This window comes from Haliotis rufescens, unplaced genomic scaffold, assembly GCF_023055435.1.
Source record: "Haliotis rufescens isolate VD_foot unplaced genomic scaffold, xgHalRufe1.0.p SCAF_10, whole genome shotgun sequence".
NCBI lineage: Eukaryota > Metazoa > Mollusca > Gastropoda > Lepetellida > Haliotidae > Haliotis > Haliotis rufescens.
In genome coordinates this window covers 39,602,587-39,617,437 of record NW_025963780.1, presented here as the reverse complement: position 1 = coordinate 39,617,437, position 14,851 = coordinate 39,602,587, and the positions used below count along the sequence as shown (strand labels likewise).

Genomic DNA, 14,851 nt, shown 5'->3' with positions numbered 1-14,851 from the left:
CTCGGTAGGTGTAGCCACCAGTACAAAGGTATCTACTGCCGCGTGCAGTTGGAAGAAACGTGTACTGTACCTGCGCGTTTGCCATATCGAGAATGAGAATTCAGTGAACACATTTCAGTTTTTGACACTAACCAAGGAGTTAATCCCCTCCTAAAACACCACCACACATCAAAAGCGTACCGGCGGTCGTCGTCCTGCGAATGGAAAAATTCGAGGGGTCGTCGTCCTGAGAATACCCCGGCTATTTCAAGTGTTAGTCATGACTGATCAATAGGCCGATCATTGAAAGGTGATTGTAACGAAGTGTCAGTTAGATACTAAGGTACATTCATAGACTGCTGTAGACTGTCACAGCGATAGTTTCGATGTGCTTTTCTTCGTTTTGTTCTCTAGGATGGGTTGTACCGAGGATATCCTTGAACGGACATGCAATCAAACTCTCCGACGTATCCCAATGTACATGTATGCTAAAACGCTAAGTTCAAAATTAAAGGGTCTAAATGATGAGAAACGACACTTCTGCATGTAATGTGTCCTAGGGAATTCCCAGGGATTTCCCTCAAGGAATGTGCAAGTAGTCATTTAAAAAATACAGCCTCGTGAAAAAACATATGAACGTCAAAATGTGTCGTTCATACACTTATAAACTTCAGCTCAGCGATCATGCGGCCGACCTTTCGTCAAAAGGAAAAACCGTATGTCGTGTAAACGTCACATTAAAATAATATTAACTGTTGTAATCAAGTAAAACACAACCCATTATCCGATTGGGACAACTGTGCATAGCGGACGGATATGTCATCTCAATAAACTTGGTAACATGTGATGGATTGGTTTCACGTCTTGGCGTGTGTCTGAATTCAAATAACAGGTTTCATATCCTAAAATTGACTTATCAGCAAATCTCGCCGCACTGCGCACGACAGATACTAGAGCAAGGAATCCCAGAGATACGAAACCTAATGCTCCCCAAAGGAAACCTTGGACATCACGTGCGTCAGGGGACCAGCGCCATCTGATTGACTGTTAACAGTTGTACAAGGCGGAGCAAAAACCATCGTTTTTCCGTACATTTTACGCTTGAGAAACTCGACGCTCTTCCGGACACTTTCTGGACGCTCACCAATTAAATAAGTTTAATGAATGTTTAGGCGAGCTACATATGTGTGTCCTGATCCGCACTTACCAACACTTATTGCATATGCATGTCTTCAACAACACACTACGCTTGTGTGTCCTCGTCCACACACTGACAAATTCCGAATACATAATTCTGTCCTCGACCACACACCGAACAATACTAATGACAGAGGTGTAGCTTCATCTACACTAGCGTAGTGATGTCGTCTTTCAGCCTTGGTTGTGAAATTGGTCCATGTAGGTACAGCGTATACTACATAATTAGGGTTATGACGTTTCGGCTACCAGCTACCATGCAGGTGCAGTAGATGATATCAAATTACATATCGTATATGAATATGTTCATGACTGATAGACAAATATCATATAGAAGTAAAATGGACGAATATTAATCCTGATGCATGCATGTATTCACGATTATTCAAATAGGGTCGTAGAAAATTGCGCATTCAACGATTATTTACGCCCAGAGAGGAGCACACAGTTGCCCAAACTATCGCACGTCATATCGCAAGTATGTCGCCTAACTTGAATTGTGACTCGTGTGAAAAGGTGACTTACAAATACCAGACATCAGATAAATACAGAGGTTGTTGTGACCGAGTTTGTCATATGCATTGTTGAATAAGGGCAGTAAAGATGAACGCATGACAATTATTGTCGCAATAGGTAGGGTGAGTCTAATTACATAAAGTAAAACAGGCTTATTATTTCCAACAATGTGTCATGTTATCTATATAGAAACGTAATCATTTGCATTAAACGTATTTTTGCTCTATTTTGAAATGCGAAAAAATACCTTTTTTGTAGTTTTGGGGATAAAATCTGATTGCCTTTCTGTTTTTCACAGAATTGCTTGAATGATACATGAAAGTGTTCGTATGACATCTGGTTACTTACCCGCTCCACTGGACACTGAGGTGGATAAATCCCGCCAGGATCAGCAGCTGAAAGATGTAGGTTGTCTTCATGCTGGACACAAAGCAGAACTAACTCTAGCTGACACTTTTTCTCGTGTACTGCGCATCGGGTGAATGCAGACTGTTTGCTGCTACCCGTGAATAGGCAGGCTTTATGCGACAGACAAGGAAGTAATTCTTTGTGCATTGATGCATGTACACACAGGCTAGGGTCGTGGTGTCTCTGTCGCGGGTGCACAATGTTCACTTGGTTGGGGTTGGATGGAGACGGGCATGGGGATATTGGGGGATAAAGGGTGGGTGGTTTTGTTTTTTTCGCTCTCCCTTAACTTGCACACTTCCTATAAAGTGCAACTATAATTATTTGCTGCACGTGAAAGCTGCACACTCAAATGCTCTCGCACAATGGTAAATAGTTTAAAACGTTGTTCATCAATATGTGTTATAGCTTTGATTATTATCAGCAGTCAACCGAACCAGGATTATGTCGAAATTGTATATGCCCATTTAGATGTATATTATTATAATACAATTTTCTTTGGTTCAGTAATAACGTTCAATTATAACGGGAGGGCGACAGAGGGATAGCTACGAAAAAATCTCAGCTTGACGTCAAGGTGAGCTTAGAGTCGGTATTGCCTTGAAGTAGTATTTGAGCCCAACGAGGAGCTCCAAAACAACACGAATTACACTGATCTGTCAAATTTTGAATCTCGTTAAGATTTTCTTTGTTTGTTGCATGTTGTTTAACGCCACACTCAGCAATGTTTTATCTATATGACGGCGGTTTGTAAATAATCGAACCTGGACCAGCCAATTGAGGGATTGACATCATGAGCATCTATCCACGCATCAAACAAGTCACCGAGCCTGACCAGCCGATCCCGTTAGTCGCCTCGTACGACAAGCATTGTCGCCTAAGAAGAGCAAGAGTAACCATGGACGAAGTACAACAAGAGCCTGGTCCAATGTTTTAAATTCACATGTCTCAGAATATATCCAAACGAAATCATGCTCAGAGTGTATATCCTGAGAACACATATTTTAGATCATATCCATAGTTTTGACTAATCAAGGATTGATGACATATCAGTTAACCATGCAAATCTTACAAAACCAAATATTGATGGACATTGTAAAATGAAAGTTATTTAAAAATCGATGTTTCAGGGGAACTCATTTACTTAGAGCAAACATTCATAAATTCGATTCTTGTTCACAGCTTTCTCATTTGTAATTAGTAGGAATGTGTATTTTCAAGATATGAAGAAACATATTAAGGAAGACATGCATGTCCAACAGTGCCAACCCTGTAAATGAGGTGGTGACAGAAACAAGTCAAGCATGTGAGAGATTTGCAGGCATGCATTGTAGCTGGAGTGGACAAATGTCGTTTTTCTGTTATGTTAGAGTTGCACATGAGAAAGGCGGCTGATCAGTTTGTGACAGGATATTTTCAAAATGCCTGCGTTTGAAATCAAGTTGTTAACAATACCTGACTTGGATAATGAATGTCATCATATCCCTATTGCGCAGATCAGTGCTTATGATGTCAATAACTGGGTTGCCTGGGTTGGATTCAAGTATTCACATAGCTGATATATTGCTGAGAGAGTCGTTAAACAACTAACAAACACAAATTCCTTCATCATGTTGCCATTAACATTACATTCAGTAGCTCCTGTGAGCCTTGTTAAAACCCTCAGACAGTAAGACATGAAGGAAGTGGAAGTATGACCAAGTTAATGTTAAGATCGTTAAAGTATACGTTAAAGATTTGCGTTATATTATTGCTACAAATTGCAAATTTACACTGTTGTCATGTCAGTGGTGTAAAGAATGTAACTCTTGTTAATGTTGATCGAATATGTCGAGGAATGTTAGATTTCTGTTGCTTATGTATATTATTTGTGTTCCAGTGGGAAATATGTGCTAAACTCATCAGGCGGTATTTTGTTTGAGTTCCTTGATCAAGTTCAACCAAATCGATTCCCCACGTGGGTACAATGCGTGAAACCCATTTTTGGTGTCCCCCGACGTGATATCGCTTGAATATTGACCAGCGCTCCTACAACCAAATGTATTCGGTGTCAAAAAGCAGGAAACAATTACACTTTTTGTGAAAATGTTGCATTTTTTCAAAACGACTTTGTGCGACGTAAAAAGTACTGTATAAATCTGGTAACATGGCATGTTATGACCACATCAACCAAAAGCACCAAGAAACTATGCCACGTTTAACCGCTACAGAGAGGGGGAGAGCTTTTGGTATGACGCAACAAGGAGCCACGGACGACGCCATTGCAAGAACGTTTGAATGCACCAGAGTAACGATTACCAGATTGATGTTACGTTTACAACAGACAGGAGAGATATCAGACGTAGAAGAGTAGGCGTAGAAGTAGTGAGAGACCACCACATCCGGACCATTAATCTCCGAAACCGCTTCATTACAGCGACGGCAACCGAAACGACGGCACTTGGACACACGTTCCGTCGACAGACAGAGTATATATAGGATCTTAAGAGAACGTCGACCCTACCGAGGAGTGATGTTAACGCGGCAACGCCGATGTAACAGTCTGACATTGGCCAGGTGAGTTCGATGTGCGAGACATGGGACGTGTCATGTTCTCGGGTTTGGGTAGATATTGCTTGTACAGAAATAAAGGTCGGCAGCCTGTATACAGATGAGTAGGTGAACGTTTAATGCCAAACAAATTCAACAAGTTCAACCATTTGGAGGAGGTATGGAAACTAGGCACGTTATTATTCAGGTGAGCCTTGAGGAACGTTTAATTCAACAACAGCTACGTGGCATTGTCTTCCAGCAAGATAATACGCATTGTATACAGTATACGGTAAGGTCCACAAAGGAGTTTCTGAACAACGCGAACATTCACGTTTTACTCTGGCGAGCATGTTCTTCTGATATGAACCAGATCGAATATTAATGGGACCACGCCCAGTGGCATCAGTCAGCCGCCAAGAACTGAAACATGTTTCCTTGAGGAAAGGCAGTGGATTATCCCCAACGTCATCCCACATTAAACGTCCACAGTACGTCGTCGTGTTCAGGCGTGCATTAATGCACAAGGTGGACTTACTCGCTTTCACAATGTGCTTTCACAGATTTGTGACAGTGATATTGTGAAACTAGTCATTAATGACCCCATATGTCTTGTGTTTCAGTCAGTCGTAAGGTATTTCTTTGAATAAAATGAGCAGTTTTACACATTATCTTAAAACGCAATTCTAATGAAATATATATTATACATATTGACTTTCAACATGCTTTTGTTTTTCTTCCATAGTCTTGCACACTCATGGTATACATTCGTTTGGAAACTAGTTTAGTTAACGTCCACTTTGCGGTGGACTTTGCACAACAGTTTTGCCTCACGTTCCATTTGTGTGATATACAATTCTCTTACATCGATGAAACAACACGCTTAACGTTGAAATTACTCCTCCGTACAGCGGCCTTGTGAGTTCACGTCAGGATTGTTGAGCGCGCTGGTTTGAAATATAAAAATGAACTTACAGACATGCTAGTTTGTTTGTTTATGGTTCAATGTCGCACTAAGCAATATTCCAGCTACATGAGTGAGCGAGTGAGTGAGTGAGTATGGTTTTACGCCGCTTTTAGCAATATTCCAGCAATATCACAGCGGGGGACACCAGAAATGGGCTTCACACATTGTACCCATGTTGCGAATCGAACCCGGGTCTTCGGCGTGACGAGCGAACGCTTTAACCACTAGGCTACCCGACCGCCCTAACGAAATGGAGGGGTAGTCAGGCTCTGTAACTTGGTTGATTGCATGTCATTGTATCGCATTTGCCTGTATCGTAGCTCATCATAACAATCACTTGATTGTCCAGAGACCAGATTATTTACAGACCGTCGTCACTCATTGCACTTATATAGCCTTATATGCTACTAATTCATAAAACTGCTCCCTATGAATCAATTTAAAAAAAGATAACAAGAATTAAATGGGAACCAGTATTATTACAAATATCCTATATGGATGGCACAGGTATCGCTTGTTATGTGAAACTTTGAAATACATAATCATGTGTATATCTGGTATGGCCAATACGACATCATCGTAAAATGACCTCTTCAAATCTGGACTGACGGGTACATTGTATGTCAGGTGTTAGACAGGGATGTCAGCTGTCTCCATTTTTATTCTCATTTTTTATTAATGACATTGTCGAGGAGTTGTAGTGTGATGCTCATGGTGATACCTTACATACTCTAGAACTGTTCATCTTGTTGTTCGCCGATGACATTATTTTAATGGACGTGTCAGTTGTTGGTCTTCAAAAGCGACTTGATAAACTATCTTTATATTGTGATAAATGGAAACTTACTATTAATACTGATAAAAGTAAAGTTGTCATTTTTAGAAATGGCGGAAAACTTAGAAATCAGGAAAAATTTAGGATGGGAAATGATGATGTCACCACAGTATCGAATTATAAGTATCTCGGTGTCCAGTTATCCTCTTCTGGCTCGTGGAGTTTAACTCAGAAGACATTAGCCCAGCAAGCTTGGAAGATGATTCAAATCCTCCAGTCTAGACTAGGTAAATTCTCATATCTGCCACCAGATGTCTGTTTCAAAATTTTTGATGTAAAAGTGTTACCAATTTTGACATATGCATCGGAAGTTTGGGGATTCAATGCATCACCTGACATTGAAAATGTGCACAGTAAATTCTGTAAATTGACTTTGGGTTTGAGTAGAAACACACCAAATAGCTTTGTAAAATCTGTCTTGATGAGAAACTCCGTCAAAGTGTCACATTATTTAAAAATTATAAAATTTTGGCTTCGACTATTGATACAAGATAATAATTTGATTTTGAAAAAAACATATAGTTTTCAATATAAAAGGGCAGAGAATGGCAACGCTTGCTGGGCACTCAAGGTTAAATCATTGCTGTTTTCTTTGCAGAGGTATGGCTACAACAGGGTGTTGGTAGATCTGACTTATTCCTACATCAGTTTAGGCAAAGGAGCGTAGACATTGAAAATCAAGTGTTGCACAATAATTGTGAATCTTGTTCTGAGCTTGAATTGTTCTCTGCAGTAAGGGATAAATTTTCATATAATAACTGGATTCGATTAATTGATGTAACATTATTTCGAATTAATATCTTGAATTTTCTCGGATCCAATCATCGTCTTATGGTTGAAACAGGCAGATAATATAATATACCAAGACATGAACGTTTCTGTCCCCTCTGTGTTGTAAGTGCTATCGAAGATGAGTTCCACTTTTGTATGGTGTGTCCGTTCTATCTTTATCTGCGGTCTAATCTCATACCCAATCATTATCACATATTTCCAAGTCGTGAAGAAATGTTCAGATTATTCAGCTCGACTAATCAAAGTATTTGCAACAATTTAGCAAAATATGTATTTCTTGCTGGTAAGAAACGTAATTCCATTTTCAAGGGAATACCTGTGTCATATAATTAATTCCAATATTAACAGTTTGAACACTGCATTGTAAATCTTATAATTCAGCGCTCTGTCACATTTGTATGCCATCATGCTCTGCACGTGTATGATGGGCCGGTGGCCTCATTACCTAAATAAAAGCATCACATCACTTGTACAGTGTAATTGATTTAGAATTAACTTGGGTGTCCCACTTTTAAGCATAAGATCTCTGATATTATATCTAATAACCGGTTCCATATCACTGTATGTGATAAGAAGTGGTGTTACAGATTTTGTGAGTGTTGTTGCAGCAGCAGCAGCCATCGTGTTACCAACGATTCCAACATGCCTGGGTAACCAACAAAGGACGATGTCGTATTGGTCAGTAGCAACATTATTATGTAATTCAATGACGTCAAGTAAAACTTGGATGCTCACACAAATTATTTTTAATAGCCTGAAGACAGGACAGAGAGTCATGAAAAATAATAATCATGAATTGATTTTGTTTTGACTGTTTATTGATATACTCCAGAGCTGTAAACATGGCTTTTGGTTCAGCTGTAAAAATGGAAGAGTTATCCGGTAATCTACTTGAACCTATAGAACACGTCATTTGGGATTGTGATGATAGCATTGATACATTGAAAACTGGATATTAAGATTACTTAACATTTATTTGATTCTTTCGCCGCAAAACATCATATTGGGAATAGGCTAAGAAAACGATGTTGTTAATGCTATAATCTTACTAGTTAAACAGATATGTTAAAAGATGTAGCACAACATGCCTTTCTTTGAACCAATTAAGAAAGAAATCGTCAGGTATTATATTACAACATGCTTGTATTTTTCTTTGAAATAAACAACTCATAGTCTTTGTTTATCGTACACTAAAACAATGCGCACCTCCTGGTTTATTCTCCCTGCAGTGTTTTATTGTGCGATAAACAACTCCCATTCGTCGTTCAGTTCTTAAATAGATGTGGCAGTTCATAGTTGTATGGACATATGTCAAACACTTTTCAGTTTCTGAACCAAATAGTAACGGATGGGTCGTAATGCATTTATAGCCCCTTAACACAATGTCTTTTTCTTAGAAACCCGTGAAGATCCGAGTTAGAATATGTCTTCATCAACCCATGCTTGCCGTGAAAGGCAACTATGCTTATCGCATGAGAACATTCGCATCTGGATTTGTATTCTGTCATCAACTTTTTCATTTCCGTCAGTACAGTCCGCAGTTGATCTGCAGTTGCCCTCATTTAAACCTGTTAAAACAGTAATGCATAATGTAAAATAAAAAGAATATACCAATGCAAATTGCAATGCTTGAACTTTAAGGGGGCCATGTACCTGTTAAAGCCAATTACGATTCCTAGGTGCCATGTTATTTTGATGGGGTGTTTTGGGGGGAGACTTACATAAACAAAACGTGTTCCCATCAATGACTGCATGACATGACGGATGCTCTCATAAATAATGCGTTGTGGGTCCCTCATAAAGGTCATGGCTCCACCTTTCTGAGAGAGACAGTGTGTGTTTTGAATCTGTGACTGGAAATACATTCTGTCTATAAACAATATCTTTAACAGATGAACTGACATGTTAAATGTTATTGTTTTACATTGTTACTTGTAAGGAAACATTACCTGCATTCAAGCAAAGGGCATGGAGAGAAAAGTCGTACTAGGAACTCTCTCTCGTTCCGTGGGTTTTCAGTCGATGGCACAACAAAATAGTTTCCTTCTTTGAGGTTGTACCGGAAGATACATTGAAGATCCTGGAAGTAATCATCCTTTTTTTCTGTGTCATGAATCTGAGTGCATGTCCTAATGCTACGCATCTAAAACGGACAAATGATGCTTTGCATTAACAAAGAAACTTCATTATGATAATGTTGCATCTAATGATTTCATATTGATACACATATGTATATGTATGTTAATGAGTGAGTGAGTTGGGTTTAACGCCGCTTTTAACATTATTCCAGTAACATCACGGCGTGTCAGCTTAATGTGGGAGGAAAGCCCGAAGTGATGCAGGTCTCAGACGTTTACCACTTCGGTGAAACCCATGAGCACGGGTATGGTGCTGACAAACCTAGAAACATAATCGGGGCGAACCGGAATTCGAACCCACAATCAATATGTATGTTAAACATATAGTGACACGTGGAATAGGCACATGCATCGTTGCAACTCAATTATAAACCAGGAACCTAAATACTTTCACACATACTTGGTACACAAACACGAAGATTTACTTTTACCATATCCAACACAATGCCTTATTTTACAATATGTTTTTAATTTGTATTGTACATGTTATACTAATATTTATCACTGATGATGCTGAATCAAGTACACACCTTGAATACGTCGCAGCGTATGCTTTGATAGTCCAGGTGCCCAGCTTTTTGTACCAGTTGTACAACTATCGGAACATATCCCTCACGTGTTAAACCTGACAATAAATCATATTAAAGAGACATCTTTAATAACGTAACGATGATCAGATCTATCACATTCCATGTGTACCACGTTTGTATTTCATATGATATGCAATAATGGTTGCTTGGTTTGTTATTTTACGCCGCACTCAGCAATATTCCAGATATATGACGGCGGTCTGTAAATAATCCAGTCTGGACCAGACAATTGAGTGATTGATATCATGAGCATCGATCCATGCAACTGTGATTAATGACATGCTTCAACCAAGTCAGCGAGCGATATACAATAACGTTTGTTTGTTTGTTTGTTTGTTGTTTAACGCCTCACTCAGCAATAGTCCAGCTATATGACGGCGGTGTGTAAAATAATCGAGTCTGGACCAGACAATCCAGTGATTGACATTATGAGCATCGATCCACGCAATTGGGATCGATGACATGTATCAACCAAGTCAGCGAGCCTGACCACCCGATCCCGTTAGTCGCCTTTTACGACGAGCATAGTCGCCTTTTACGGCAAGTATGGGTTGCTGAAGACCTATTCTACCCCGGAATCTTAACGGGTCATGTGCAGTAATGAAAAAGAAAGAAAGAAGTGACAAGATAAATTGTCTATATATTTTAGTTTACATTTATTCTGCGTGTGAGGGCGTTTTGTAATAGAAGGTCTAATGAAAACAGATGCTGTTTAGAAAACATGGCATACATGTATATCAGTAAAATTACATATAAAAAGTAGCATGAAACTAAACCTCTATACTTTGGGGTTTTCATCACCCTCCCACAAATTCCACGAACTGTGAATGCCAGTCGCGGGTTGTTCCGTCTTTCATTGAGAGAAACGCCTTTACCAGCGGCTCTGTCCCCTCGCCACTCACTGAATATCTTCAGTACATGGTCTGAAAAAGATGGTTAAATTAACGTCATCCAAAGCGATTGTTAAAAAATTCCATTTCCATGACGTTTGTTTGAAGCTTGTTGTGAAACGCCCGTCTCAGCAATATTCCAGCTATGTGACGGCGGTCGCATCGCATCTGGACCAGACAACCAGTTATTGATATTGTGAACACCGTTGGGGTACACGCTAACTAAGTCATCGAGCCTGACCACCCGATTCATTTGGTCGCTCTTTACGAGAAGCATAATTGTCTGTGGACCTATGCAAATCCGGAATCCCAACGGGGGCCATTCATATAATGACGTCATGCCATATTATATTGGCACGATGGACAGTGTTTTAAAGGAATCTCTTTTGATGCTCTTTGAACAACATTCCGTTTAATCGAGTTTCAATTATTCGATGTATTCCATAAGTAGTCCAAGCCGTCAGTCTTACATAATAAACACTTGACACCCAAAATATGAATTCAGCGCAGTGAAATGGTAAATTGTGTTACTGGCCTGTGATATCAGAATGCAGTTCGTCTCTTTAATCGACAGATGCGCAATTTCCTGCCTCGAATGGTCAGCGGTGATGGCAACAGCCATTGACTGTTTTCACATCCAGGCTACCTTCCCCTACACAGTGGCGGAGCGATTGTCCCATATAAATAACAATACAACTTTGATGCATCAACACGGCGGCAAACTCTATATTCGCCAAACAATACTAACAATAAAATAATTTTCACAAAATATTTAATCAACACAAGCATTTTTTAAGATAGTATGAACAATATTGGTTTCAATTCACTTCCTCTTTTATGTCTTAAACGATGTTTTTGACTACCAAGCGATTATCTCCCTCAAACTGAATTTGATAAACACAGTAAATGACCGCAGTAGCCTATTCAGGCCGATACTAGGCCAAGCCGCATTCCGTTCGTGATGAACTGGCATGTCTTCTATTCATTATTGCTGTGAACCGTCTTACAGATGTCATGCATATTATTTAATTCTTGCCCTACTGTTCAATGAGTTCAAAGCCACAGCAATGGCGATAACAGACTTTTCCTGATGGACAAACACACATTAAGTGAGCGTTGCCAAAGCAGATTAACATAATATTGACATTATTGTGTTACGATATGTATGACTTTGTTCATTCATATGTATAATGTACAAGCAGCTTGGAAAATAAATTAAAAAATATACAGATTTTGCCACCTTCAGAGGAGGAGACGTTAGATGTTTCCGCTGTTTTGACTATTTACAAATCGCCCAACAAACTCAGATGGCTATTCTTTAAAAACGATGAACGTTAACACTATCAAGAGAGAAGCCTTGGATCCCAGCAGACAGAAACATTTGCCATGCACAGTTCATTTCTTTGAATGTTCTCAATTCTGTCATGAGAGATGTGCACTGTATTTGTTGTTTCATTTTGTTGTTGAGTATATATGATGGCGGCGGAGAAGCTTGGGGACTTGGTTGATAGCGCACAACTGAAGTATCAAAACTGCGGCGTTACCACAGCGACGGGTATCAACATAATTTAGCTACTCTTATCAAATGGTGTTGACGTCGATGTAATCGACATGAAAAAACCCACGAAGACTTGAACTTCTTGGTTGATACATGTCATCGATCCCAAGTGCGTGGATCGATGTTCAAGATGTAAATCACTGGATTGTCTGGCCTGACCGCCCGATCCCGTTAGCCTCCTCTTGCGACAACAATCATTGGTTGCTGAAAAACAATTCTAACCTAATCTTCACGGGTCTCTATGTATGTGTCATAGTAACGGTTCTCTTTTACAAGCCCCCTAAATATTAAATATTTGCATTGTTCCTTTGTGATCCGGTGACATATTTTGTTCCAACTCATACTGGAAAGAAATATTGCCTCAGATTTTGAAAAAAAACGAGTTGTGCGTAAACAAATTGTTAGTCTCACCCTTGTAATATGACAAAACTCCCAGGATCTGAATATTCCAAAACACAAAATGATATAACATTTTCAAGTACTCCTGCTAGCATAAGTTTCAACCAGTCAAGACATACGCCCAAGTACACTCGAGGTGAAGTGAGGTGAAATTGGGTTTGACATTCGCGGTCAAAATTTCGTACACTCGAAAAAAGTCGTTCTTTTATGAAATATATGTTAGGATTATGTCTAATGTCTAATATTTCCTAGACTGGCTATGTAAGCTAGTCTGCCTATACGGACACGATGACGTCATCGAGTCACAACTGTCCCTGACTTTGCTTTGCGTTACCACTCGAGGTCACAACATAGATCAGATAATGTTATTCAAAATATTTCATCGAAATGATCAATTACGTTAAACTTTACATTTCTGTTAGTGGTAGAGTGCACTGGAAAATCCGTGGATAAATCAAGTCAGCACTTCATATTCAAATCATTTCAGTGAAAGCAATTGGGCTATTTTTGTGTAAAACTTATTCCAAACCAAGATTTGTGAAAAATTATGAACTTATATATTAAGTAACTTTATAACTCTGAGGAACGTATTTATTAAAAATTGAAAGAAACGTTTATGCCATCACAGATATGCAACCAGACAACATCAATACTTTTAAAGTACAGTAACTAGGCGTTATAGAACATGTGACTCTGATACAGTAGATACGTCGTACCTTATCGAGACTGCATTGATTTGTTCAAGTTCGTGGCATGAAACGTGTCTATGAGTATATTTCTTATGATTGCACTACTACCAGGTAGAAGTTGGAAGAAGGGACTAACAAAAATAAAATATTAATTGAGAGAATGTTTTCGTATGTCAACATATATCTTCACCTTTTTTTATTACTTAAACTGCAAATACTCTTTTCCCACGTGCCTCGACCTCATGAAAACATAATAAGAGCTGAGAGATATTGGATATTGCTTGGTTCTAATATAATATGATGTATAATCTAATATTGCTCAGATTTGTCAGGGGGCACGGGTGGCCCAGTCGTCTAAGGCGCACCGATTCACTGAGCAGAGTTGCGTCCCTTGGGCACGCCAGAAACCCATGATTGTGGGTTCGAATCCCGGTTCGCCCCGATTATGTTTCTAGGTTTGTCAGCACCATACCCGTGCTCGTGGGTTTCACCGAAGTGGTAAACGTCTGAGACCTGCAGCACTTCGGACTCACCTCCCACATTAAGCTGACACGCCGTGATATAACTGGAACACTGTTAAAAGCGGCGTTAAACCCAACTCACTCACTCAGATTTGTCAGATGTTGAAACATGCATATTAACATGAGTGTAACGCAGATTTATCAACAGGCATTGCCCATTACAGCCTGTATGTAAAATGCAGCCCTCTGTTACCACTTCTTCTGTCTCCACTAACTTGCCGTTATCATATCACTTAGATTCGGTTAAGGTATTAATGGTCTCTTATGTGGTGTTCCCTGTTGTGTGTTCTGTTAGCCCACCCCTGTACCGGGTAGGCTTCACACACAGTCACGTGGGTGTACCTGTGTTCATGTTGGCGTTCTCAGGCCTCATATATATCCCAAACATCCATACACCAAGAGCAACATATATGTACCAACACGACAGTCATTTGTATCAACCACAAATGTAAGGTAACAATGGTCTCTTATGTGGTGTTTACTGTTGGACTTTAGTTGGAGACACACCTCAAACAATGTAAGGCTTGAATTTTGAAAGGACCACATGCTGCTTGTCCTTGTAGCAAGGGGCTTTCTTTGAAACTGATTTGTTCAATAGATACTGATGCTTAAGCTTTCCTCGGGAATAGGTGACAATCATCAGAAGGACAAGCTCATTAAAATCCAATTTTCTACTCCGATAGGATCCCTCCCTGCTTGAAGGTCTGAGTTTCTAAGCAGTCATTCCGCTTTTAGCTTCGGTACGAGTGAACAAAGCATTTACACAAGCAAACAGTGTCAAGACCTATGTTCAGGTATAACACACAAGCTAGACATGCTCAAAAGGGCTTAGAAATGCGTTTA

The 14,851-nt window shown here is 39.5% G+C and overlaps 1 protein-coding gene and 1 long non-coding RNA gene across 3 annotated transcripts in view; both read right to left on the bottom strand.

Annotated features, from left to right (window-relative positions):
• Window positions 1-2,220, bottom strand: part of LOC124142650 — a 31,624-nt gene extending 29,404 nt beyond the window's left edge. For both annotated transcript variants that reach the window (XR_007219547.1, XM_048390474.1), the window contains exon 1: window positions 2,041-2,220. Coding sequence is in view for 1 of the 2 variants with exons in the window: in XM_048390474.1 (XP_048246431.1) it covers window positions 2,041-2,111 (71 nt within the window). In the remaining variant the exon portion in view is untranslated. The remainder of the gene's footprint in view (window positions 1-2,040) is intronic.
• Window positions 2,221-9,138: 6,918 nt separating this feature from the next.
• On the bottom strand, window positions 9,139-10,884 carry LOC124142647. The gene is made up of 3 exons (XR_007219834.1): window positions 10,728-10,884; window positions 9,892-9,986; window positions 9,139-9,366 (listed from the first exon to the last, which is right to left on the bottom strand). It is a non-coding gene; the product is annotated as an uncharacterized LOC124142647 (long non-coding RNA).
• Between the last annotated feature and the right edge of the window lie 3,967 nt (window positions 10,885-14,851).